Source organism: Coturnix japonica, chromosome 1 (genome assembly GCF_054131305.1).
Source record: "Coturnix japonica strain WE chromosome 1, WE-NBRP24, whole genome shotgun sequence".
NCBI lineage: Eukaryota > Metazoa > Chordata > Aves > Galliformes > Phasianidae > Coturnix > Coturnix japonica.
The window spans coordinates 111,413,412-111,440,068 of NC_140663.1; the positions used below are offsets into that span (position 1 = coordinate 111,413,412).

General features: G+C 37.5%; 1 protein-coding gene across 5 annotated transcripts in view; it reads left to right on the plus strand.

Moving 5' to 3' along the window:
* Window positions 1-23,488, plus strand: part of CTPS2 (CTP synthase 2) — a 54,269-nt gene extending 30,781 nt beyond the window's left edge. For all 5 annotated transcript variants that reach the window (XM_085531478.1, XM_085531458.1, XM_085531473.1 and 2 more), the window contains 6 exons: window positions 9,635-9,731; window positions 10,900-10,955; window positions 12,547-12,643; window positions 15,883-16,027; window positions 20,852-20,962; window positions 22,674-23,488. In XM_085531478.1, coding sequence (XP_085387604.1) covers window positions 9,635-9,731; window positions 10,900-10,955; window positions 12,547-12,643; window positions 15,883-16,027; window positions 20,852-20,921 — 465 coding nt within the window. In that variant the 3' untranslated portion in view covers window positions 20,922-20,962; window positions 22,674-23,488. The remainder of the gene's footprint in view (window positions 1-9,634; window positions 9,732-10,899; window positions 10,956-12,546; window positions 12,644-15,882; window positions 16,028-20,851; window positions 20,963-22,673) is intronic.
* Window positions 23,489-26,657: the final 3,169 nt, after the last annotated feature.

Here is a 26,657-nt window from a genome sequence, read left to right on the forward strand (position 1 = left end):
TGTAATTACTCATTTATTTTTTTTGTTCCTTCACAAAGTTTTATTTTTTTAAGAGTGCTCAAAAAATGTAGAAGTCTTCATTTCAACATGGCGCATGTGTATTTACTGAGGAGTAACATATTGTTGAGTTTCAAGTAGGATCAAGTAAGTATAAGAAAACAAATGCTGTACAAATGGCATTAGAAAGTTCTTTATCTCCCTAGCGAGTTGGTCTTCTTTCAGTCTCCTTTAGTCTTGGAGATGCTTGGACCTCTCTAGATGTCTCAGTCGTGCCTCAGAGCCCATCTTCTTTGTGAACGTGAGGCTGATGAGGCAAGGTGAGGATCAGGTGCAGTAGTTTTTGGTTGTTTTTTTTTAAGAACATTGTTGTTCTCAATGATGCAAAAGGTGATGGACTGTTCAAAAGAAACCTAGATGTGCACATTATTAAACAATGTGGTCGCATAATGTAGGAATTACTTGGAATTGAGATGTCTAAATCCCAAAGCCTGACAATATTGGTAAGAATCTACTTTGTCTAGCCTCAGTCTTGCCTAGAGATACCTACATTCTGCTTTCATGCAAGTCCAGGATAACTGTCTTTGTATGTGATAATCCAGCATGATCCAAAGAAGTCAGAAATTGCATATCTGATTATCTCAATCCCGGAAAGACCTAATAAAAAATGTACTCTTGCAGTTTATCTGAGATGCTTTAATGAAAAGAGGCCTGATATAATATTGGTTAGAGGAGTTTTCTTTTAAAACAAGACAACAGCTGAAGATGACATTTTCTATATTGATGTGATTGATTACTCTTGATTCTCTCTGCATGTGGGAAAGATGGTAAATGTGTTCTGGCTTATGTTTCTGAAACTATTTTGCATTTTATGGTAAACATCAAGAGCTGGGAGAGTGAGGATTCTGTACTTGTTGCCATGTGTAGCAGTGTGTATTGTTGAATGTGAGGCCTGAAGGTGGTATGCTGGAATGGGTCAATGGGTCAGTGCTGTTAAACATTCAAGACTCAGGAATTCAGACTTTGAAGACTTTTTATCAGAACTACGCTATGAGCAGCCTTTGGACCACTGTGACCCTGCTGCAAGCATTCTGGCCTTGCTACTGAAGTAGAAGGGAATTTCTTAGACAGTACCCACAATACTTGTGTAAACTTTGTTTGTTAGTGTCCTAGAATGGTTTGGGTTGGAAGAGACCTCAAAGCCCACCGGGCCCCAACCCCCTGCTGTGGGCAGGGCTGCCCCCCACCAGCTCAGGCTGCCCAGGGATCCATCCAGCCTGGCCTTGAGTGCCTACAGGGATGGGGCACTGCAGATTTTTGTGTTCTGGGAAAGAAGCTCTTACTTTCCTCCAGGATCTGATGAGTTTGGGGAAACAGCAAACATGAGAGGGGCTGTTAGGGAGACAGAAATGAAGGCTGTTTTTAAGGCTTTTTTGGTAGGCACTCCTAAATCTCTTCAGTACTGTTGTTACAACAACCAGATCAGCCTTACTGTCCTGGTCACTCAGCAGTACAAAATGCAGAGACATGTAAATGTGTAGTATAGGTGGTTAGTGGTGAGAGCTTTAGAGCTCACTATCAGAGAGAAGTGCTTATATGCACTAATATATACTTCTCAGTCAGAAGTCTGTAAGTGTGAAGTGCCATGTACAGAAAGCTTATTGGTTTTATTCTGAGATATGCTTGGTATTTTAATTACCTATGTGAAATATAATAAAAATGTTGTTAAGTAATCGTTTTACCTGTGGCATACAAATCCCCTATTTGTTAGTGCTTCAGTGCAGTGATTTGTATATGTTACAGATACTTACTGGTTTGCTTACAAAGAGACATTGTCAGAAAGTTCTTTAAATTGCCAGGGATAGTTGTTTCAGTCATTTCTAATAGGGGAATTTGGGACAATGGAAGCCAAAGGCTGATAGAGAAGTCTTTTAAAATTTATTTTGTCCTCTCCCTTTTGATGAAATCAAGTGTTACCCTGGGATGTGATTAAAAACTAAGTTTAAGTTAAGGAAATATAGCCAGGCTAATGAGAATACTCGCTAGCCACTAAGAATATTGAGCTGTTGTCTAAATGTCTTATTTGTAATTACAGCCTTCTGGCAGGAATATATTGCTACTTAATGAAAACTATGGTCAGAAGGCATAGTGCTTATGTATCTGGCCTAATTTTGTGTTTCTAATTAGGTAACGTTAAATCAAGGTCAGATGATCATAACTTAATAAATAGTATCAGTAGCAGTTCGGAAATTTTCAGTTTTTGTGAATTGTAAAACAGTACTTCAAATAAATAGACTTGTATTCTTTTAAGGTGAATGTATGATTCAACCTCAAAGCCAATTGTGTTTAATTTAGATTGGTGATGAGTCTTATCTTCAACATAGGCTTTTTTCCCTCACCAATAATGAAATGAATTTCACCTCTTTCCTGAAACAAACTCCATCTTTCAGTAATTTCTTTTTAAAATCAACTCCTTAGATTTGGAACCAAGAATGGAGAGGATTTTATGGGGAAGTTTTAACTGCCTTTAACTTGTAAAGGTGTGCACCAAGTGCCACACGGCACTATGCCTTAAGGTTAATATCAGTTTGGAACCAAAGATACCTGTGCCTGCTGCAAGGCCTTTGTATGTCAGAACTGGCAAAGCATCAGGAAAAGGTCAGATGTTGGTTTTTCTCTGAGATGTTACTAAAATGAATCTTTCCCACTATCTCTGCACCTTCACCTTTTCCTGTCTATCACTTCCTATGATTAAAAAGTCATAAAATCTGCATATAAAGAATGTGGAATTATACATTTTATATATAAGCACGTGGTGATTATTGTATTGTGGCTAAAAGATAATATGTATTTAATTAGCTGTGGCTTCTCATTGGGATTATTATTTGGCCTGACTAATTACAGGGAGCCCATGTAGGGTTCAGATTAATTTTCTACGAAGCTATTAATGCTGGTCTATACTAAGGAGAAGGAAGCCTAACAGTTGTCCAAGAACCTGGCCAAAGTAACAAAACCTCACTATTGTTCAATCTGTGAACTGAAAAATGACTTTTGGTAAGTTGCAGCAGACATGCTGTTTCTGCAGACAACATAGATCAACGAACATTGCTTTCTTGCACAACTTGACTTTGTGAAGACTTTTTCTTGTCTTAGGAAGGTATTCTAAGCTTTCTCAATACAATTTAAGTAGAGATAATCAGACTTATTGCAAGTTCTTATTGTATAAGTGATAGTAACAAGCAGTATGATTTCTTCAATGCAAATAAATTGCTACTGTTGAAAGTCAGCAACGTTAGCTCCATCATGCGTTGAATGTATTTATATTAGAACCTTTTCAGCAACTTATCTGCTGTGTTTTTTATTTACTGGAGCTTAAGTGACAAGACGTCTGATCATCTCTTTATTTTGGGTGACATTAAGGAGCCAGTGTGGCTTTCTTTCTAAAATGTAGGATCAAGGTTATATGTCACAGAAGACCTGTTTTTTGTTTCTACTAGTTGTCTACTGGTTATTCTCTCATATCCCTAGTAGAAGTGGTGAAACATGTTTGTTCGATGCCTGCAAAGAAGTGGTTTTGTGCAACAGCTGAGGACTTCCATTATGTTTGTGATAACCTCTCAGACATACAGGAGTGAGAACTGGAATTGAACACGTCTGAGAGAGTAAGGAGAAGGAAAAAAGTGAGGAAATGAGATCAGTTGCCCAGTTGCGTAGGAGGATGTATTTAATGAGATGTGAGTACTTTATTTATTCTACTTGTAACTGTGTCATTTTAATGAATAACAAATAAATACTGTCAGCTGACAGGTTGTTTTCTTTAATAATAAGTACCTGCCTCCCACAACACATTAAAAAAAAGAAAGTATCTGCTGACAGAGAGGTGGAAGGAAAATGAAAAAGTCACCTGGAAGTGAAAGCTCAATTCTGTATTTATTTGCCTCCCATCCTTGACTTTAACGCACATTAAGTACTGAATAATAGAGCTCTGCTATATTTTTTTTTTGTAGACCTGTGTTTTTTAACTTAAAACTTTTTACGTGCTTTCTGACTTCATCCTGCCATTGGAGACCCAGACTATTACAAGTGTAGGAGGGCAGATAAAAATGTTTTTTTGAATGAGCACCCTTTGCTTTTGAGAAATTGTATGGGCTCTGTGATACTTTGAGGAGAATTCCTGCTGTGCTGGCTGTATGTTGTGTATGATGCTGTGCCAGCTGGTGACAGCCTAGGACTTTTGTGGTGTGGAAATATCGGCATGCTTCTGCTGGTTGCTCAGTAAACACCTGTGCGTAGCATTTGAGGGGATTGTCACATTATCTGCTGGAGTGATCTCTGTCTTGCCACCCACACTTTTCACAGAGGACATCTGAATTACTTTGGGCGTGTTCACCTGATGTCATACTAATTAAATGCCTACTTGATTTGCATAGTATAGAGGTGATATTACTTTCTGGATGTTACTTTCTTTGGAACAGTGTAAGTGAAATATTTCATTTGGAATTTTACAAGCTTGTTACTAAATGAGGAATGATTTTTAGACCCATTTATCCTCACTTGCATTTTACTAGGGGTTCTCCACATTCTTTCTTTCTCTTTTTCTCCTTACTTTCTCATGTTTCTCTTACTTGAGATGGATTTTATATTTTACAAGTGACTGCTATGTTTGTGTATAAAAATGAATATGTAGGCTTGTAATTGTTTTTGTGATCTTCTAGCAAACAAAAAGTGCACAAGTACATCTGTGCTGTCATGTACTCACAGGCAGCTTGTGACAGAAGTGAGTCACCTTTTATCTCTCCTGAAGTGGATGGTATGGATTCCATGAATCAAGCAGCTTGTTCTTTTAAATCATGCAGCACTTGACTTTAAATACCTTGTGTAGATGCAGATTAGGAAAGCAAATTCTGAGAAACTGTTGTCATTTGAAGTTGAGGGCTGGAGAGTTAATGCAAGGAGTGCAGAACTATATTACAGTTTGGGTAGTGAAGTTTATCAAGGTTTTGAAGGAGGCAGAACATTCGAGGAATGACAGCATGGATGCTGCACATCACGGCTTCTTCTTAAAGTAAAAGGATTTTAGATTGCAGGTTGGAAATCATCTGCTAGAATTAAGGTTCTTCAAGACAAGATGATCTTTGTCCAGTTAAAGCTTTTCTGGGTGGAAGCAGGAAATAATTGTGTAATGTAGAGCATGAGACTTGAGGCATCCTTGAAGTGGCTGGCAGCTTTAATTAGGATGATTAATCTTTGCTGTGAAATTAATATATCAATCCTTTTGGTTTTCTGAAACTGATGAGTTGTGCATAGTTGTTGAATAGGCAGTAATGACAAAGTGCTCTATGTGGGATAATCTAATTCATAAACTTGTATCTTTGAAATTATCTCCTTACTCTGTCATCTTGGTTTGGTTTTTTTGTTGTTTGTTACAGTACTGGGAAACCCCAGAATTTAAAGTCAGTGCCTTAATTACATTTATATGTATATTTGTATATGAATACACTTATATGATAAGCAGTGTTTGCTTTAGTTCTGTGACTTCTCCAGCTGGGATGAGAGAGGAGGATGTCCTAAGGAGGATAACAACTCAGGGAAATAATCTGCAGTGCTGCTGTTCACTTTATGGGGAGTGTGAAAGAAAATCCCATTACTCATTGCTGGAGAGCTTTCCAGAGGACTAGATATCTCTTCCATATAACAGAAGGTGGTGAGGTATGGGCACACGCTGCCCATGGAAGTTGTGGATGCCCTGTCCCTGGGTGTGCTCAAGGCCAGGTTGGATGGGGCCCGGGGCAGCCCTGCCCATAGCAGGGAGTTGGACCTGTATATGCAGGTGGTCTTGGAGGTCGTTTCAACCCAAACCATTGAACCATTCAATGAAAACAAAAGTAGAAGGGGTTGGAAGTTGGGAAGAAGCATAACTGTACTGTAAATGAGTTTGAGAATTACTTCAGCCTTTATTATCTCCTGTAGAAAGTTATAGCTTAAATATATGAGAAGAGTTGAAAAGAAAACAGACTTGCACATCAGAACAGATTGCTTCAATTAAAGGTACAGTGGTTGACTTGAACTGGGTGTTTTGTGTGTGTGTGTGTGGTTTTGCAGAGTGGACTCAACTGAGTGCTTAGTAAGCTAATTAGATTTGTCACAGGATTTTGGTACCAGGACTAGCGTAACATTGGCTTTCGCAACTCTCAGCAGTGGTTCTCTATAAATTGTGTCTATTTTTTTGTTGTTGTTTGTTTAAAACTTAATAAGTACAGGGATGTGGATGCCCCGTCCCTGGAGCTGTTCAAGGCCAGGTTGGATGAGGCCCTGGGCATCCTGATCTAGTAAACATGAAAGTTTGGTGGCCCTGCCAGGCAGGGGTGTTGGAGCTTCATGATTCTTGAGGTCCCTTCCAACCTTGGTCATTCTGTGATTTAGTGATTCTTTGACATTGCAGGACCTGAAACAAAACAAGAGAAAGCTTAATGGTCCTGGAATCATTCATAAAGTGATACAAGTTGTTGTTGCATTTTCAGAGCCTTGACTCCTGTATGTTGAGCATCTGGGCTTTTCTCATTAACTTTTATATGTTTTCTAATGACAATGAAACAACCCAAGTGGTAGATTTCTGGAAGAAATCTATTTCATGGATAGTTAAAGTTGCCATTCATCAGCTGTGTGATTTAATATCCCTTGGACTGTTTTACATTTACAATGTGGTTTGTTGTGTTAGTGATTCATTGTTTGATGTTGACTGTCAGGTGTAATATGTGATAGCTGTAAAATCCCTGTAGTATAAACAGTTTTCAGAGACTTAGGTTAAAAAACAAAAACAAGACTGATTTACACTTTATCTTGTCTTGGACCCTCCCTACTGATGCTTTATTGTTGCTTGTGGTTCCCCTCGTTCTTTGCCTTTCCTTACTCTTCAAAGAGCTAATGCATAGTAATATTTATTTTGTGGAGGAAAGCACAATCTCTTTGAAGAATCTAGTCAGTTGTTCAAAGTGACAGCCACTTGGTGGTTTGTCTTTTATCTGTTCAAATATATTCTGTAAAATAGAGCAAAGTTGTCCATAATATGAATTGGTTTTCTGATTCTTATTACTGCTACGGGGTGGTGGAGAATCAGTGGCGCCTTTCCTTTGAAAGCTGCTTGCACAGATGTTACTGCAAACTCGCGTAATGTATAAACACTGAGGGTTGTGTGCTGGTAGCTGCTGAAGTTGAGCAGTGCCGTGGAGCGTATCAGTAAGAAAGATCTTGTTTCAGAGTGGGCGTTTTGTTAATAGAGGACTCCTTTTCTCACCTGACTACAAAACTTAATATCTGAAGCTTTTTATATTATCATAAACATTAAACAATGGGGAAAATAGAGTTGGTTTATAATGCAACATATCTATAACAAGACCTGAATGCACAGAGTAAGCTGCTTGGTATTGAAATTCATTAGAGTTTTTTTATGGGCAGAAAATCTGCCATTGATTGAAACAAGACTGAACAGTTCTATGCACCTCAATTAAAACTTACTGGATATTAATGCAATCTTTAATGGTTAAATCCCCTGCTGATTATATGGTGCTGACCACACTACTGCAGATGTTGAGAGAAGGATCCAGAAGACAAACTGGGGGAAATGCTCAAGTGTTATGGTGGAATTTTTGTTGGGCTTGTAGCCCTGTGTTAGCTTCTGATCCAAATCGTGGTGAAAGACAGCAGAGCAGATAAAGCTGTGCTTTTGTAGCCTGGTGTTGTGCCATTTGATAATGGCTGATTTTGAATTTTCCTGAAAAACACATTTAAGCACAGTGATTTAATGAAATCTCCTGTGACCTGCGTAGGCAGATCGACTTCATTTGGAGCCAGTGTTTTAGCTGCTGCGTTTGAGTTGAACAATGTCTTTCAAGTCGTTTCCTTCTCCCTCACTGTATCCCCATCCTTCCTTCTATTTGTTGGGTTACTCTAATAGTGTTTTTATAGAAGATCTTAGCTCAGCAAATAATAAATAGCAAGGAAATAGTGAAATCCAAATTGTCCTGAGAAACTAGGGGAAAACCTCATTATTATCTTCTTGACAACTTTATTCATTAAACAGCCAATGAAGTGGAACCTTTGTGATTGGAAGAGAAGCACCTATTTGAAATATTTTAGCTGCTTGTGGCCATTGCAAATCCATTTGACAAGAGTCAAGAGTGCAACTTTAAAATTCTATACTATGATTGTAGGCAAGTGAAGTGTATGGGGGGGAGGGAGAGGTGTGAAACCACCTGCTGGAAAACTTGTATGTGATTTCAGAGGGCAATGTTTGATGTATATATACAGGCTGTTGTAAACGTTCTAACTTTATTTCTAAGTAAATGGAAAGAAACCAGTTAGTTTCATTCTTTCTGAAGTAACATGGGTTTACTGGATTACTTTTGAGTGTTTCTTGAGTTGGTGTTGTTTTGTGTCTATGTGTGTGTACATATATATTTTAAGCTGAACACATTGCACAGTCCTCGCCTTTGTTTTTTTGGGGAGGTAATTATTGGATTTGTTATATCCTACCGGTTTGATCACAGCTTCTGCTCATGACATTTTGTAATGAGTATATAGTTTATAAATAACGTTTTGAAGGTATAAGGTTATGCAGAGATAATTGCACAGCTGAAATGTGTTGGCACAAGGCCAAAGGCTAAGCACTTTCCACCATCTCTTGTAAATTGAATAACTTCACTTTATGAAGTGTATCATCAGAAATTGTTTTCATTGCTCCCAGAGGGCAAATTAAGGTTAATAAAAATCCAATTCCAGATTGTCCATATGTGTGAATATTTGTATTTTTAGAACCTTGCCTCATCAATTATGTTTCTCACTAAGTGTACACAGAGAATGCATGGATGCGGGTTGTTGTTTCAGCTCATGTGTTTCTACTGTTATGAGTAATTTTACCTCTCTGAGACAGACTTTCTCTAAGCACAATTGTGAGACTCATCAAGATTCAAACTGAGCAAAACCAAACACGTAGGCGACTCTTGGAGATCTCCAAGGAGGAAACTCCACAGCCCCTGTGCAGCCTGTGTGGCGCTCTGTCACCTGCACAGCACAGAAGTGCTGCCCAGTATCCAGAGGGGATTTGTTTGTGCCAGTTGCCTCTCGTGTTGTTACCACGTAGTTCTGAAAAAACAAAACCAACAATAAAACCAGCCAACCAAGTCTTTATTTGGTAAAGGTGATTTAGGAGGGAAGTTTTGTTAATCTTCTCCCTCTGTTAAGTTACTTATGTCTATTGTCTGAAGTTACGGGCATGCTGGAGTCACTGGTTCTAGTACTCTTCTTTATGATGCTATATAGCCTTGCTATAAGTGTTGTCTTCTTGCTGCCCTGTGCCCTCCTCCTCTCAAAAAGAGGAGTTCCACTGTCTTAACACGATAGCTTTTTCTGCCTCTTGGCATAAGAAAGAATTTAGGATATAAAGAACAGTATAAGGAAAAGTATAATAAAGGGCCTAGTATGCACTGAGAATGAAGCATTAGGAAAACCAAAGAGATGGAAAAGCTTGACAGAGAACTGGGTGATATTACTACTTATAAATCTACAAAGCCTGTTTTGTGATTGTGCTGTTCTTTTTCTTTGCTGGATTTAGTAGCGTTTAAACAATTTTTCTCTAAAGGTCATCGACATGCCAGAACACAATCCTGGAGATATGGGCGGAACAATGAGACTAGGAAAGAGGAGGACTGTTTTCAAAACACAAAACTCTATTTTAAGTAAGTTGCAATTTTGTTCTTTCTCTTGCCTTTTGTGTAGGCTTTTAAAGGATTTTATTAAAGAATTACGACCTCAAGCAAGCAGCATCCTTGCTGTTGTTGATTCTGGTCCTGTTTCCATGAAATGAGAGAAATCTGAAGTCTCAGTGAAAAGCTGATTTTAGAACCCAGTACTTTACACTGCTTGAAATAAGCAATAATATTTAGATCTTTTATTAGCCTATTTGGGACTCTGTTATACAGCATTAATATAGGCAAGACTAAAACCATGTAGATTTTCTTGTTCCTGAATATGAGCACAATTTCTGTACAACCCTGCCCCAAAATTGATCTGAGACATTACCATATCTAACAATATTGAACTTACAGAAAGTATCCCTCTTGAGTTTTTAGAAATTATATCTACTTCAGCAGAAGACCAAACTGTAGCATGCATGCACATTTAATGAAAAATCTACTTTTAGTATTTAGTATTTGCAGTATTATCACTCTTCAGAATCTTGGGAGGTAATTTTTGGCAGTTCTGTTCTTGTACCAACACCCTAAATGAGACATACTCCTAATGATGATAAGATAAAGCAGATTTTGGGCTGTGGCTATGAGAGAGGTAATTAAATCCTGGCTTACTGCATACCTTAAGCTTGTTTCTTGTTGGTTTGAGATGTAGAGGATTCAAGAGTGCTGCAAGAGTCATTTTCTAAAAAGATCAGAAACCAGAGAGAAATGCTATATTCTATTTGTCAGAAGGAGTATGTCATCTGCCAAATGTAATCTATTAAAGTGGAATGGATGCTAGCAAAAGGCTGTGGAACTTCCTTTGTTGCACGTTTTGCATATGATTGTTGTAAAACCAGCAGGGATTTCATGTTAGTTTTTCACTCAAATGTCTGTTTTCATTATTATTTAGGCATTTACAATTTAGACTCTGAAGTTTATAAGGTATTTCTAATTGAGGAATATTCAGTATGAATCCTGAATAAACTTAGCAGCAAATTAAAAGAAACTAATAAAGATTCAAAAAAAAAACAAACCAGAAAGCTGGAGTAAGATGAAAAGTGTCCTGTTAAAATGTTTTCCACATGAAAAATTTTTCAGTTTTAGATTATTAGCAATATTTGTAATTCGTTAGAGCAGTGCATTAGTATTAGGTTTTTTGTTGTATTTTCAGGGAAACTTTATGGTGATGAAATGTTTGTGGAGGAACGGCACAGGCATCGATATGAGGTAAGCAATGCTACTGGACTTTGTGCTCAAATCTTAAAGCTTAAACAAACCGTGTTTCACTTGGTAGACATGATTCTTGTTAAAACCAGTGGGAGATTTTTTACATAACCATAGAACAAGATTTACTAATATTTAGATAGTCATTTAGATTGTAAGGAACTTTCATGCTTTGGTTCAGCTATGTAGATGCTCAGAGCTGAGCTAACTTTGAAATTAGATCAGACTTCTTAAGGTTTTGTCCTGTCTTGCTTTGAAATTCTGTTCAGAGTGAGATTGCTCAATATATTTGGACAATTTGTTCCAGTGCTTAACAATTTATTGTGAGCTATGTCTCCTTTATATCTATCAGGAAACTTCCTTGGTTGGTTTGCGTCTTTTATGTCTCACATTTCTGCTTTGCCCCTCTGAGCAGAGTCTGGCTACAACTTCTTTATACCATATCATTAGCCGAAGTCAGCAACCATCTCCACACTTTACCTTTTCCGGGTTGAGCAAACAGCTCCTTCAGTCTCTTCTGCATTATATGTGCTTCAGTCTCCTAAACATCCCAGTGGACATCCTGTGGACTTCACAATATTTTGTTAACAGCTTTCTTGTGCTGAGGGGCCTGAAACTGGGCGCAATATTGCAGAGATGTCATTACAAGTGTTAAAGGGGAACAGTATAGTGTACTGTCTTAACAGGATTGTTTCTTAGAGTATTTTTAACAACTACCTGACGACTTCCTATGAGGTATTTGAAAGGTACAGTTATATAATCTTTAAGTGTATTGCTCCTGGGCTGACTATGTTTAGATTACGCTCAGAAAGTGCGTTTTCTTCCATAATCTAAACATAGGCAGACTTCAGGTATCTATAACTTAGAGTTTAATCCAGATCACTTACTTCCTAGCAATTATCCCAATTCTACAGGCCTCTGGTATAGGTCCTCTTCAGTGTTTGAGAACATCTGAGCAAAAGCACCTCTGTATGCTCAAAATGCTTTTATCTAGGGAGACTGACGGTATCTAGGCATGCTGTGTTCAGAAAGCACTTGACACTCAAGTATCTCTAAAGGGGCCTAAACAGTGAAATGTATGCATGGTAAAATCTGGTTCAAACAATGATAAGTTTTCTTAGAAAGCTCAGAGGAGAGTGCAGTGGTGTTGAAGGTGTTCAGTTTTAATATTAATGAAGTAGGTAGAACATCACTAAGGAGGTGAAACAGTTCATTCTAGAGCGAATGGGTGATTTTTTGAATGGCAGTTTATGCCACAGACAATTGAACTGAACAGCCTTCCTCTTGCTATGTCCGGCCATTTAAAAACTGAGTAATACTTGCTTTTCAGGATCAGGATAATAGTCAGCAAAAGGGACCCTGGCTTTAATCTTTTGTTTGTGTTTACTATTAAGTTTTTAAGTTACTGACTCATCTCATGTTAATGTAAGCATGCCTATTTTTTTCAACATTTCTACCAGAGGATCAACAAAGAAAGCAAAAGTTCTCAGCTCTTCTTCCTAATATTTTTGTTCTTCCATACATAATAAAAGTTGTATAAGAAAATTGCATCAAAAAATAAATAGAACTACAACCAGTGTTTTCAATATTTCAGGTGAATCCAGAATTAACTCACTGCTTTGAAGAGAAAGGTTTGAAATTTGTTGGCCATGATACAGAAGGAAACAGAATGGAAATGATTGAACTGGAGAGTAAGTGTATCACTCGTCTGCAGTACTTTCTGTATCTGTTAAAACTCTGTAAACTATGGGTAGGTAAATGGCAAATGGGTCAGTACTGAGCTGTTGAAACAGCCAGGATAATGTTAGGAAATACAGTTGAGTCCACTTCTGTATAACAATAAATTAAGATTCAGAGGCTTTTAAGAGCCGCTGTCTTACACTTCTCCTCAGGAATTCTGCCTGAATCGAGTTATCAGAGATACATACCGTTTCGGCAAAGTATTGTAATTTAAGCCCAGTGCTATGTGGAATCACAGAATGATTTGGGATATTCCAACCCTCTGTTCAAAACAGCTGCCTTCGATCTGGTTGCTGAGAGCCATATTCAGTCAAGTTTTGGTTGTCTCCAAATATGCAACTGGTTGGACTTCTTCTTGCCGCTGTTCTTTGAACCCAACAGTCTAGCCATTTTTAAGATATTTTGTAGTTTACCCATTCCTTCCATAGCTCCCAATTTGGTTGCTAGGAAACCATGTTAAAAGCCTTGCTAAAGTCACGATAAAGGAAAGCTACAGCTCTTCTCTCATCCAGAGTGTGATTGTTTCTAGTTCTTTTCCTGTCCTTTGTGTGTCAGAAAATGGATTGGAGTAGCTTTTATTTTGTAATCTTGCTATAAACCAAGTTGAGGTTGACTGTACTGTAATTAATCTTCAGATTAATGATTCATGTCTTTCTTGAAGACGGGATTGATGACTGTCTTTTCCCAGCCATCAGGGACCTCCTTGATCACATTGGCCTTTTAAAGGTGAAAAGCAGCTTTGTGATTACATTAGCCTTAAGTACCCTCAGATGTTCATAGTCAGTATCTCAATAACAGTTTTATTTTGTCTGAGTTGTATACATGCAATAAAACCAAACTAGAAAACAGCTCTGTACAAACACAAAATCCCCATCTTTGCAAACAGACACCTTCTAAACTTGACTAAGTGAAGTTGTCAGTACCCTGATTTAATTTTCAAGTTGACCCTGCTTTGAGCAGGAGGTAGGACTAGAGACTGAAGTACCTTCCAAACTCAATTTGCATCCCCTTCAGCTACCCTCCATTTAGAACCAGAAAAAGAATGGGGTATGAAAATCATATAGAACGCAAACTCCTGTGTTTCACAGAATAGATTCATAAAAATAAAAGGGCTTATGCATTTTCTTAAAGATTTCAAAATGAAAAGGAGTTGAGTGTTTACGTAGTTCAGATCATAGAGACAGTCTCTTTGCTTTTGCTTGAACCATTGAGTAATTCTCCACTGTTAAGACACCATTGGCTAAATGAGTATCAGACTCCTGAATACCTAAGAAGCATTTTTTAAAAATGAACTCAAATGTCACTCATCTAGATAAGCATGCTCAGAAATTTATAATAAGACCACACTAGCACTGTATGGAGTGCTATTTCTGACAAGATGTTTCTGAGAATTCTTTTTGTGCTCCATAGTATATTGAAGAACATTCTTGTCATTTTGAGCCAGGGTTTGAATATAGACATCTATTTGTAATATTAAGCAACTCAGCAAAAAGTACATATGAATTCATTAACTGTTAATTGACATTTTATTCTTTAATTTGTTCCTGATAGATTAATTTTCTTATGCAGTCCGATGACTGTATGGGAGACTGTTTTATCTGTCCTGCATGAAACAACTTTTATGAAGAGCATCATTAAATAAATCAGGCAGGATTTTTAAATTACATGTTGATGTAAAAAGAATGAAAGCAGCAGTAAAACCTGAAATTATTTCACAATGGGCTGCGAGGAGACTGATTACTAAAGAAGAGCAGTCATCGTAGAGAGGAGGGTGGGCTGAAGCGGAAGCACAGAAATAACAGTATACTAGATAGCTGAGGCAATGCTTTTAGGAAAACATCCCCACAGGAAATATATGATGCTTTGTCTTATTTTGTTGCTTTAAAGAACTAAATTGTATAGTAGAGAGAGAGAGAGAAAAAAAAAAAAAAAAAAGGGGAAAAAAAGGGGAATAAGTTTAGGATCTCAGCTTCTTTTTTTATGGAATAGGAACAGAGCAAAGAGCAGTATACTTATATTGTTTATCTTCGGAGAATAAAAACACCTGCTTTCTTGTTATCACTTATTCCTTGAATGTTTGGGATTGTTTTGGAAATTGACCAATTGTAGAAGATCTGTGCTTGCTTTCATCTTGTGTCCTGGTAGTAGATATGGTTAATGTTAGCTCCTTTAAACTGATATTTAGAGAAGGCACAGGTACACAACATGAAAGAGAACAAAAATATTGTTCCATCCTTATCCTTCCAAGAAAGACAGGAGGGATGCAGAAGCAGTCAGTATTCATGAAATGCTTTGACTGGAGAAACAGCTGATGATTGAAGACAAACCAGTATGTATTGATTAGCGTAATCAATGGCACTAAATGATAATGAAAAATTATGAATGCCTTCCTTCATTACAGCACATACAGCAGGAAAGAAGTGCGCTGTAGGAAATGGATATAATTTGGCTGTAAAAAAAGATGGCTCCTGAATTAGGATGAGGTTTCTAATCAAAAGGAGAGACTATCCTAACTAATCCTAAATCCTAGGGGGCGTTACAAGGGCCTTTGACCTTTCTATTTGAGACTACATGATGTAGTTTCATTCAAGAGCAAGAAATGGAAGTTATTGAACCAGCAGTTCCCTTCCAAGCCAAATTGTTTGAAACATGTTTTCTCTGGTTTGAAGTGTATGTTGTTCCCGTGTTCATCTCTTAGTGTGTAAACAGTTGCTGTATTGTTGTGCCTAGTCTTTTATGAACTATTTTAGTTTCCTTTTAGATGTGTGTACGTGCATGTTTTGAATATGCAAGCATATGCAAGCATAAATATAAATTTTGGATACCAGAACACTAGGAAGAAAGTATGTGAAATGGCTAAATTATGGTTGCCTACATAGCATTATTTTCTCCTGTACGTGTCTGTACATATTTATAATCTATCTTTTAATTACATTGTTGGGCACACTAAGGTTGAATCACAGGATGATTTTTCCTTAATTTGATTTACTAACCCTTTGCCACCATTGTCAGTTGCTTTCCATAGGAGGGGGAAAAAAAAAATAAGTTGAGGTTACCACCCTTAAATTCACACATGCTGATCTGGTTTCTTGACTACTATGTTATATCTTCAAGAAACTTTTATTCCAACAGTTGTTCCAGTATCCTCTTCTTAGATCTTTTAATTTTCTTTATGACATCTGTCTTGTAGATCACCCATATTTTGTGGGAGTTCAATTCCACCCAGAGTTTTCCTCAAGACCTATGAAACCTTCACCTCCATACCTTGGGCTGTTGCTTGCAGCAACTGGAACGCTTAATGCATACTTGCAGCGTGGATGTAAATTGTCTCCAAGGTAATCTTTCCTACTTATTTGCCTATAGTTTCATAGTCATGTTATTGGAGGGAGAAGTATTATGTCCATCAACTCTGAATACCAGGAAAGGAAATCAATTCTTCATGTATCAATACATTTATTCCTGCATACGCTCAGCATAAACTCTGGTGTAAATGTGTCTATAAACAGCGTATTCTTTCTCTTCCTCATTTACAGAGGCTTTGAGGGCTACAGTTTAATCCATACTTTACAACCAGAAGGAAGTAAAAAAAAAACAAAAAACTTTAGTAAAGCAAAGTCAAGTCAGTTTTGCTTTCTGGCCTACTCCGTTAACTTATAATGAAATGAAATTCTTACCCAGTCACGTTTTAATGGCTGCAGAAATAAAACAGAAAGCCTAGCCCAGAGAAAGTGAGCCTGGAAAAGGAAAACACTTTAAGGCTAAAATAGGATCATTTACACAGGAAGAACTTACAGGAGGGAATTTAATTGCTCAGTACAGCACAGCCGCTCTCCACCTGCTGAGTGGAAAGGATTTCTAATACCCTTAGACCTTATAATAGTAATAATGTCACTGAACAATAAAGCTAAGACATGTCATAACAAGACTTGGAATCAAATTTGAGGAGATAATGTTCTGAGCACCTCACCCTGTGCTGACTATGTGAGTTATAGTTACACTATTGACTGCCACAGAGATCTAAAGCAAACCCAAGCAAACAAAAAAGAATCCACCAAGAAAAACCCACTCAAAACATCAAACACAGTTTTGAACAGGTTGTCTCTAGTCATTCTGTACAGTCACTTAGAGAATATGCACTCTTAAGAAGTCAAGTAGCTTATCCTAATAGTTGAGTGCTTTAGAGGCATTATACCCTAGAAGTGCTTGTTTCCATTGACTGGTAAGAAGTTTGATGATACCGAGCTTAGATGAAGATTTGTTGATGCTGAATGAATGGAATCCCATGCGTGAGACTTAGCTGTAAGTGGGAACTTTTATCTGACCCAGATATGTTCTGGCCTCTTGGTCATAGGTTTTGTTATTTTGTGTCCTAATGAAAACCTTATCCTGTGTCCGGTTATGTGAGTGCAGAATTCTGGCATGTTGGAAATGGGGAGACTTGGTATGTGATGAAGGGATTCTTTAATTGAATTGTGTTTTATGGAAGCATAGAATCGTATGCTGATGGTGGATAGTACTGTTCTATAGAGGCAAAAGCTTGAAAATTTACATTGAGGAATAGAGGTGACTGCAATTATAACCATTGCATAAAACAAGTTTTAATAGTTATAGTCATTCAGATTTGTGTGTGTGTGAAGTAAATAATAATAATCGATAGATTTATTTTTACTAGGTTCTAGAAAGCTTTTAACAATTATTTATTTCGAACATCCACAGCCTATACTAAATTTAATTACATTTATCTTTAATTTACATTGATGAAGAAATGCACTTAAGTCCTGCCTTTACTGGGATAGCATTACTGTAACAAATGTTTAAATTGCTTACATTTCTGGAAAATGATTTTTTTTGTTAATTATATTTTTTAAAGATGAAAAATGCTCCTCTGAAACTGTGTTAACTACTTAGTTTTCAAAGGAGTTTGAAAGATTTTCTAAGTGGAACAAATAAAACCTACAAGGAGTACTTATTTTTACAGCTCCCCATGTTCTGTGAAAAAAACAAGGAGAACAGGCAGTTCAGAGCTTATGAGCAGATTAGTGAGAAATAGACATTTAAAGTTGCTCTTGAGTTCTAGTAGTTTTGCAGCTGAGATTAGTAGCTGAGGTGAAGTATTATAGCACTCCATAGATAGCCCTTGTGCCCCTAACTTTCAGCTGCTTTCCATATCATACTGGAGCTTTTATCTCATCTCCTTCCATGTGTTAGACTGCAGAGCAAATATGTGATGATACTTCTGTCTGTAGAACAAAAACCTTTTAAATGAGCATGGATTTGGTAATATTAGATTAAAGAAGGATTGAAGTGACCACAACCCTTTATTGTTCACACTCAGCAGACTGTCTTAGAAGACTGAAATGATTGTCTAGATGTAGTGATGCTGCATACTTGGTGTTTTGTTCTGTTTTTCTCTTATTCTGGAGTATAAGGCCCAGCAGGGCCAGGCTTATTTATTTTTCACCCCACCACTTTCATAGCCAGATAATTTAGGTAAGGTATATACATCACACATAATAGTAGTAGATATGATCACAAAACATCCATTTGATTTTTGTGTTTAATATCTGTGTAGCAACTCAGTGTAATCTGGAAAGAAGCACATGTTTCTTCTTGAGAGGTAGCGATTGTCTGGAGTTTTTCTTCAGATTACTCATCAGCTGAATATGGTTCACAATAAATCCTATGAACCTGATATCAGTATTGGTTTGAGGATATAGTTCACAGGCCCAGATATGCCAAGATTTCCTGTGTGCCTGTTTGCAGCTTATCTCTTGAGGGGGTTCAGGCTGTATGGGAGCCTAAGTTGTTCTTATTAACACAATGCCACAGCTATCTGGAGATGCTTAGAGAAATGATTCAAACAGTGAAAACTGTGAAAATGGGAGTTATTAAGTCTGAAACCCACATGCTGACCATTATGTAGGTATTTGCATTACCTTACCACTGTGGTCTGTCTGTTAGAAATTAAACTGACTTAGACCCAGCAGGACTCTAAATCAGGAGAGAGTGTGGGGTGCTACTGCAAAATAGTCAAGAACATAGTGACCAGAGCCCTTCATTGGGATGTGGAATCAAATGTACTATACTGTCTTTCTCCTAGGGATGAACCTGGGCTCTTCTCCATTCACTTTATAGCTGCTTAAGCATTTTTACTTAGATTTCCAGGGGCCCAGTAACAATATCAGGAATTCTGACACGTGTTTTTGTCATGCCAGTAGGCAGCAGAGCCAATAAAAGATAAAATATACTGGAACTCTTCTCTGAAGGTTTTGGGTTTAAACCAGAGTTATGGTGAAACTGCACGCCTATCTGCAATCAGCAATTTTACTTTGTGTTCTGTAGACAATTTTTGCTGTTTTGCTTTGATGTGAAAATGTAATCATGTTTTAATAATACCGAATTTTTATTCCATGTGTTTCCATGGGTACTTTCAGAAAGAAGTAAGTACGGTGTCAGTGATGTTGTGTTTGTGTGTGTGCATCCGGCATGCTTGATCATACTGTTAACAACACTTTCCTCACTTGAACTGTGTAATTGTTTGCCAGCTGGTGGAATGATCAAATAGAACATTTGTAGTTAGCCTGATATGACACACTCTTTACGAGAGTTGCATCAACAACATGAATGTCTTGCAAAGAAAAGGCAGAATGATGCAGGTAAAGTCTTCATACTTGTTTGAGCAGTTGGAATACCTCCCTTGTCTTTTACAAAAATTGCTGCAGTGATTTGCTGTAACTGTGGGGTTCTTTCCAAGCAGTCAGTGGTAGAAACTAAATGAGATGGCAGTTGGTTCCATTCTTCTTGTTGCACTCTGTTAAAATAGCTGACTTAATCTTTGTCTTTTTGCAAAGTAGAGAGAGTGAACTTCAGGCTAGAAAGCAGTACTCATTAATAAGCACCGGTATGACTGAGTGCAGTTCATTTATGCAGTTCATTATAGTTTACATCAAAGATCTCTAACTATGGGATGACATAGATCCCCTTGAATCACTATAGTTACTGAAGATCAACAGATAAGGCTGTGTCTTGGTAGTTCATAGACTGCTTATGTGCTTCATGGCCCAGTGGGAGATCCAAACCTGAAGGTAGGGGGTTATATGACTGAGGTCCTGTTGGCTGAGGGATGATGTTGTGTGATAAGAACACGATGTGGCAAGGCAGCTGTGCAGTGGTTGGAGCAGACATGCTACCCAAGGCTGGTACTTGTGCTCCCATACAAATGAGGTTAGAGATCCCCCACCTGTATTCTGTTAACCATATGCTTCTCTCTGCAGTGTTACAGAATTGGCCAGCACTATTACTGTTCACATATGCTCATTAGTTCCCCAGGCTCCCTTTGCTGAATTCTGATCTTGAGAAATTTGCATATGTGGAAAGCAAACTGTAGAGGTGAAGCATGGTTTGGGGGGAGGCTAAGTCAGGAGACTATTGTGAAGAGGTGTATTTTGCATAGAGTTAAGATAAACCTTGAGACCTGATAGATATCACTGAATAGATTTTGCAAGATCCTGTCCAGCTGGCTATGAATGTGGTTTGTGGGCACTTCTTTCTTCCAGTCGTTGTGGTGATTCCTGTCCTTCACTGTTTCCTTGTTCTAGCCACTTATAAAATGATCACTTGCATGGTAGCTTGTTCTGTAAAAAAAGAATCTACTTCTTTCAAGATACAGCAGAAGGGGTTAAAATGTACGGAAAACATGTCAGAGTAATCATTGGTGAAAATGCAAGAATATTGAGAATCAAAATATGTTTAAATAATAGTATTTACTCAGAAATCTTCTAACTTCTCTCTTGGTTAAAATATAATTTTCTTTATTCTAAAGGAGAAATTCCTTTTAGTCTAACACTGGATACCTGTTATTCTCCATGCTGTTGATCATGATCGCATGTGTGTGGCGCCAGCAAGCTGTAGAATGAACACACATATATGAATATCCTGTTTATATGTTTCTCGTTGGTTCCTAGACTTCAATCTTAAGGTGATTCCTGTTAAGGAATACATTCTAAAATACTGGAATTGAGCACTAGTGTAAAATAATTTTTTGGAAATGGGATACATTTGAGGAAAGTGTTTGTCATGTACATTGTCTTTGTGGGAGGGCTTGAAGTCAAACTATATATTGCTATACGTGTTTTCCAACTATGTATTGCTTTTAACAGTGAAAGCTACAGTGACCTCAGTGATGACAGCTCTCCAGAGAAAGAGTTTCCTAAATCAGAAACAAGCTAAAATAGTTGTATGAGAACACAGAAATGGATGATGCTATTGAGGTAAAGTGCATTGTTTTGATAATGCTTCATGACATTTATTTGTTCTTTACTTAGAACAGGAGACAAAGTTACCTTGATTCTCCCTTTTGTTTCAAATCCCATCTGAGAGCTCATGTTTTCTACCTTGCCTGCAGCACTTTTCTCCTTTTCTTCTACTTAGCTCTGCAATTATGTTATTAAAGTCTACCAAGTGTTTTGAGTACAGCTTATGGGTAGGATGCTGTACAAAATCAAGATTTGTTCGTGTTTGATGATACAACAAGTACATTCAAAAATTAGGTGGTTTTTTTTTTGTTGTTGTTGTTTGTTTGGTTTTTTTTGCTACTTCAGTCTGCAGATATGGATCATTTTGAGTACACTGTGTTGACAGGACTTTTTATTTTGTCTTAATGAATCTTAAGATTCATTAATTTTGTTTGTTGCCTTGTGTAACAAACGTATCCCAAGATAAATGGTTGGATTTAATATGTGTAGTGATAGATACACAAAAAAAGTTTTATGTAATTGTAGCGTTGTTTGCTGCAGTGATGTTTATTGTAGGCCTGGTTGTTTCTTTCACTTATGAGATGGTAGCCATAAACTCCTTTTCAGTTTGGAGATCAGATTTTCTGTGAGCCACCTGACCGACGCAGAATCTGGGTGTAAATCTTAACATGTTGAGAAAATTAATTAAGATTAATCTGAGTTCTGGCTGGTGTTGTACTCTCATCCATGTGTATGTGAACATTTTTCAGTATTTCCAAGCACTTCTGTAAGCAGAATGCAGTTTTTCCCTCCTGTGATTTTATTCCACTCATGTGGTATAGTTACTAAGCAGCTGCGCTTAATTACTAAGCAAATGATTAAGACTGTGTATGAATGATGCATTTCCATAACCTATAAAATACTGGTATGAGGTGCTAAAAATGGCATGACTTTTTTCTGTGATTTTTAATTTTATTCTTCCCTCTCAGATATCACATGTTAAAAACGGTTAATAAATCTTATTTGATGACAAATGAGAACAGAATGTTTAATGATTCCATGATCTGTTCCATACAGATACTGAACTGATGTGTCTTAGATAAAGACACCAAAAAAAATAAGTATACATAATGTTCCTTTTCATTCTTGCCCACATCCTTCTTACCTCATTATAGCTCTATTTCTTTAGACTGTATAGTACAGGACAGGCCCTTTAGCTTTGATCTTGCTTTTCTCAGTAGAACTTACTGATGATAATTCTCTGTTTACCACTGCACTTGTGACATTTTCAGTGCTTGGATGAATGTTCTTATGTTATGCTTTAAAGTAGTCAAGCTCATCTTCTTTGAACGTGTCACTATTGGCTACCAAGTATATTCAACATAATTAGTCTAAAAAGAAATAACTGAGATGTAAACAAAGATAGAAGCATTGGCTCACTTTGTTTGTTTTTTCCTCTGGGTATGATTCTTCCCATTAATCAGAGCTGGATATGCACGTAGATTGTATTTAGTTGTGGATTTTGTTGTTGTTTTTGTTAGTTTGGTTTTTATTATTATTATTTATTTATTCTGTTTGACCTATATTGAAATTCATTTGCCTATAGGACTTACCATAAAGCTATTCTGGACTTGAGAGAAACTAACATAATCATGAGTTAAGCTGAGTTATTGAAGAAATGTTTTTAATCTTTATTTTTTTAATGTATTTTTCATTCTTTCTTCCACTCTCCCTTTTTATGTTGCAGAAAGTTGGAAACAGGTCAATGCTGAATTGAAGAAAGTGGAACAGTAAGCTAGTTGAGGTCCTCATAGTATCTCATCCTGCACTGTTTTCAGCAATTCTCTGTAGCAAAACCTGTTCTATACAAATGCTATTTTGCTTTAAAAAAAAAAGATATAAATTGTTGTGCACTCAGCTATAATATTATCATTATTGATCTTGTCCTATATTTCAAAGTGATCTCAGGTGAATATTTGTTAGTTCATTAGTTCACAGTTATTTTTGCTTTAAGGAAAGATTTGAATGTTTCCACCTTAGGACAGTAAGAAAAAATGTATTCATTCTTCTGAATGAGGTAGGAATGCACAAAATACTTAAGGGGAAGTTGTTCTCTACTGTTCATGGATAAAACGGTTTCAGGTTTGCTTATCTGTTAAGCTGGTTGTGTATATGTATAAATTTTACTTTTTTGTGTGTACGAATAAGAAATTGTTTGTCTCAGCTCTGTGATTGTAATAATTGATGTGGGATATGAATGTCTCTTCACTTTATAAGTGATTCTTTTTGACTGCAGTTCATGTGTGTTTTCTCTGTTTTCCCTGAAAGATGTAATACCAAACGTAACTCTGACCTACCAAGTTACAGAAGTGATAGTAGACAGTGCTTTTATTTTTACATTTTATAATAGAGAAATATGCTCATATTTTAAAAAGCAAGCTGTACACTTGCAAGAAGGTTGAAGAAGAACCTGTCATAAACCTGGAGTGTAATCTGAGATCCAGCTGCAAGTTCAGTAACTGAATATAATGATGAATAAAGGTTTTCTCTTGTTTTCTTGCATCCATTGATCTCTCCATTATCCTTGGGCAGAATCCCCAGTAGAATAAAATAGTGTGTTTTCATTTAGAAATTGCAAGTTTACACCATTGTGTGACAAACATAAGCTGCCCTTGCAAAGCCAGGACAGCAGCCAGAATCACCGAGATGATGAGATAAGCTGTGCTGCATATAAGCTTAGATCCCATGAGCTGAATGGCAACAGTGGAGCTATCACAGAAGCTGGACCTGTAACTGGTGGGTTTAAATGCCTGAGGCGCCCCTTTCTTACAACGAAAAAATTTTAATTGCTAGCTTTATGTTTCACTTTGGTTTTGGCAAAGTGGTGTTTTTAAGTGATTAAAAGGTTAGTACAATGTTTAGCTCCATACTAGTTATTGGAACCATTTATTGGAAATATGAAGGCTGAGGGCAGCCTTGGCTGCAGTAACTGTGAGATGAGTGGAGTCCAGGATCCTGTGTGGAGGAAGCAGGGCAATAAGTAGGATTCATTTAAAACCTGGACTTCAGGTGATAAAACTTTGGTCTCTTCCTGAGCTTGGAGGAATCCTGTGGGCTTAGAACCCTAGAAGGTAGGTGTTCCAGGACATATGGTTAATATTCAGGCATCACTTTCTCTATGCTTTAGACCGGTGCATCCCTATGAGTATGAAGTCAAAGTGGGCAGAAGACTTGCATGGATGAGCAAGAAGCTCCTGGGTAAACTCAGAGTAAAGAAGTATGTGGGGAGAAAAGGGTCAGGCTACTTTGTAGGAATATAAGAACATTGTTAGAGTATGCAGGAAATGTGATGGGAAAGACTAAGACCAACTTAGCATTAAATCTGGCAAGGGGAGTCAGGAACAGTGAGAAGGGCTACTGCTACATCAGTAGCAAAAGGAAGATTAGGAAAAAATGTGTACCCACTTCTGAATGGGATGGGTGCCCTAGTGATGAAGCGTTCAGGAAAGGCAGAATTACTGAATGCCTTCTTTGCTTCAGTCTTTACTGCTAAATCCATCAACCCACAGGAATCCCATACTCGGGAGACAAAAGAGGAAGTCTGGAGAGAGTTTCCTGTGGTTAGCATTATTTAAGCAAATCTGGTTCTCACGTATCTATGTACACCAATAGGATGCAGCTACAAGTGCTGAGTATGCTGGCAGATGTTACTGCTAGGCTACTCGCCATCGTCTTTGAAAGGTTATGGAAAACTGAGGAGGTGCCCAAGGACTGAAGGAAAGCCAGCATTGTTTGAGTCTTTAAAAAGAGCAAGAAGAACGACCCAGGAAAGACCAGTCAGCTTCACCTCTTGTCCCTGGGAAGCTGATGAAACAACTTATTCTGTATGACATCTTTGAACATGTGGAAGAAAAGAGACCAGGAAGAACCAGCACGAATTCTCCAAGGGGCATTCATGCTTAAGCAATCTGATAACCTTCTATGATGACAGGACTGGCTGTGTAGATGGGGAGACAATAGTGGTTGTTGTCCACAAACACAGTAAGTTCAATTAGGATTATAAGGAAAAGCTTATGAAGGTGATGGAGTACTGGAACAAGCCAGGAGTTGCCTTTTCTGGAGGTCTTCAGAACTTGCCTGGACATGATCCTGTGCAGTATGCTCTAGTGAAGGCATGAGAGGCCTTGGATCAGATGATCTGCAGAGGTCTTTTACAACTCCAGCCATTCAGAGTCTGTACAAAAATTAAAAGTACCATATCCCTTGGTTTCAGCTTTATAAAACAGTGAGTTTGAGAACTTTGCATTGCTTTAGGAAACCTCAGGTTGCACAACTAATTTCTCTCTTCACTAGAGAACCTTTAACAATGAAGAAGTAAAAAATATGCTCCTTTGGCCAAGATTGTTGATCTGCAGATACGTGCCTTAGAAATAGAAGATATTGACGGAATTGGTATCACTGTATCACTTCCACTATAAGAGATACTGGCTACTGGTTTTTGCAAGGTGAAACACATTCTCTCCATAAAGTTGAATTGTATTTTCAAGTATATTTGTGTTATTCAGAAGTGTTGAGATGTTGTTTTAAAGAATCGCTGTGAACTTTGTTGGATTTTTCACTTTGTCATTTCTAGTTGAACTGTCTATATCTGTGGTTATATCTGTGGTTCATATGGTCCTAGCTCATCAAGATGAAATATTAGGAGCTAAATATCTTAGGAAACTGCTAAAATTGGATTTGTGTAGCTGTGTTATGGAGAAGTTGTGATTTATCCCCCAAAAATTGAGGGAGAAACACAACGTGGAATGAAACTGGAAACAGCATCCAGTACCTCTGTCAACCCTCCTTCCTACTACACAAAAGACTAAATCTTGGAGATACATGCATCCCTGCCACAACAGATCTGTCTCCTACTTGGACTGACAGAGGCAGCAGCTTGCCGTTTCTAAACTGAAGGCATGCAGGCCTTCTTAGTTTTCATTTATACGTGAACCATGGAATTTGGATTATTTTAAGGAATAGCAATGGAATAAAGGAGTTTGCTTTGGTTTTATTGTTCCAAAATGGAGGATGTAATTAAGGATGTATTAAAGGAAAAAAGAAAAAATTCCTCTGAGGGGCCTGATCTACTTCTGTGCTTTCTGTGACCTTTTCTTTGATATACTTGGATCTGTTCTTCATCTGTGGGAAGCATAAACTGTTGAGCGGGGGGACCTAATGTACAAAAGTTGAGTTGAAGTACTGCTGGTTTTAAAGATGTACTTGGAGCATAGCAAGCTCTGAAATATTGTATTTTTTGTTCTCTGTTTGGCTTAGGCTTAAGGGCTGTTCTTGTATCAATAATTTAGGATATTGGCAATAGTCTGACAAAGTAGGTGACAGAACACTGGCATAGGCTGCCCAGACAGGTTGTGGAGTGTCCTTCTCTAAAGATACTAAAAATCTTTCTGAGCATGATCCTGAGTAACCCGTTCTATGTGTCCCTGTTTGAACAGTGGGTTGAACCAAATGGCTTTCAGAAGTTCTTTCCAACCTCAGCCAACTTGTGATTTTGTGAGAGAAGCTAGTTACCTTTTAACCTCATTGCTGACAATTTCTTAACAATAATAATACTATGGAAGGCTTTGACCAAATTGTAGCTCCTTGGAAATAAGTGAGTTGTTTTGTGTTTTGTTTTTGCATTCAGCTGCAGCTGAGCTGAATTAAGTTTTCTCACTTTATTTGGCAGCTT